General features: G+C 46.9%; 1 protein-coding gene across 1 annotated transcript; it reads right to left on the bottom strand.

Moving 5' to 3' along the window:
- Positions 1-264: 264 nt before the first annotated feature.
- LOC103263896 (ribonuclease P/MRP protein subunit POP5-like) lies at positions 265-738 on the bottom strand. Its single transcript, XM_021714135.1, has 2 exons — positions 578-738; positions 265-427 (listed from the first exon to the last, which is right to left on the bottom strand). The coding sequence occupies exons 1-2, from the start codon at positions 736-738 to the stop codon at positions 286-288; spliced, it is 303 nt and encodes a 100-aa protein (XP_021569810.1). The 3' UTR covers positions 265-285.

The following is a 738-nucleotide window of genomic DNA, read 5'->3' as shown; positions in this document are numbered from 1 at the left end:
TATTAAATTTACTCTCAGCCAAGCAGTTAAATACAAAAATACCTATAACTACAAAGTTCATAACCTGTATCTCTTAACCAGGGAATGCGAGGTAAAGGCAACATCAGTTTAAGTAAGTCCTCCATTTCAAATTGGCAACATGTCCTTTGGTTAGCAGTCATCCTTGGAAAACTAGAAAATGCTACTGCCATCAGAATGTCCTGTTCCAACAAGTAGGCCCAGGGCTTGGGCACAGTGTCGCTTGCTATATGGTAAGCAGTTCACTCCATTGCTTTAGCAGCCTCCTCACTCCTCCTCTAGTAAACAACTTCTTGTAGCTGACTTCTGGATAGCTTCCCGTTCTCCATCAGTGCAGTTCTGCAACAAGATCAACAACTGCCTTCTGTTGTAGTGAATTAGGAACTTCTGACATGTTCTAATTGTACCTCCCACATGTAACGTGTTGAAAAAACAAGGCTAACGGTGTCCTTTGTTCTCCAAGTACGTGATGAAGGGAAGAGCTGACCACACAAGCTGGTAGAATTCCTTTCGGCATCGAAGTAGCACTATTCCAGTATAGGCATTGAGGTATAGAACTGCGAAGCCGATCAAGCAAGCAGCCGCGCCGAAGGTCCTGTGTACCTGGGCGATCGTGTCCCATACGAGGCCGTCCAGCACCCGGTCATCCAGGCTCAGGCGGCAGCGGGGGTCGTCAGACATCAGTTTGCAGAGCTGGTACCTATGCTTGAACCGCACCAT

The sequence above is a fragment of the Carlito syrichta genome, unplaced genomic scaffold (genome assembly GCF_000164805.1).
Source record: "Carlito syrichta isolate Samal-C Ts95f unplaced genomic scaffold, Tarsius_syrichta-2.0.1 Scaffold94740, whole genome shotgun sequence".
NCBI classification, from domain to species: domain Eukaryota; kingdom Metazoa; phylum Chordata; class Mammalia; order Primates; family Tarsiidae; genus Carlito; species Carlito syrichta.
Note: the sequence above shows the minus strand (reverse complement) of the source record. Positions and strands in the feature narration are given on the sequence as shown.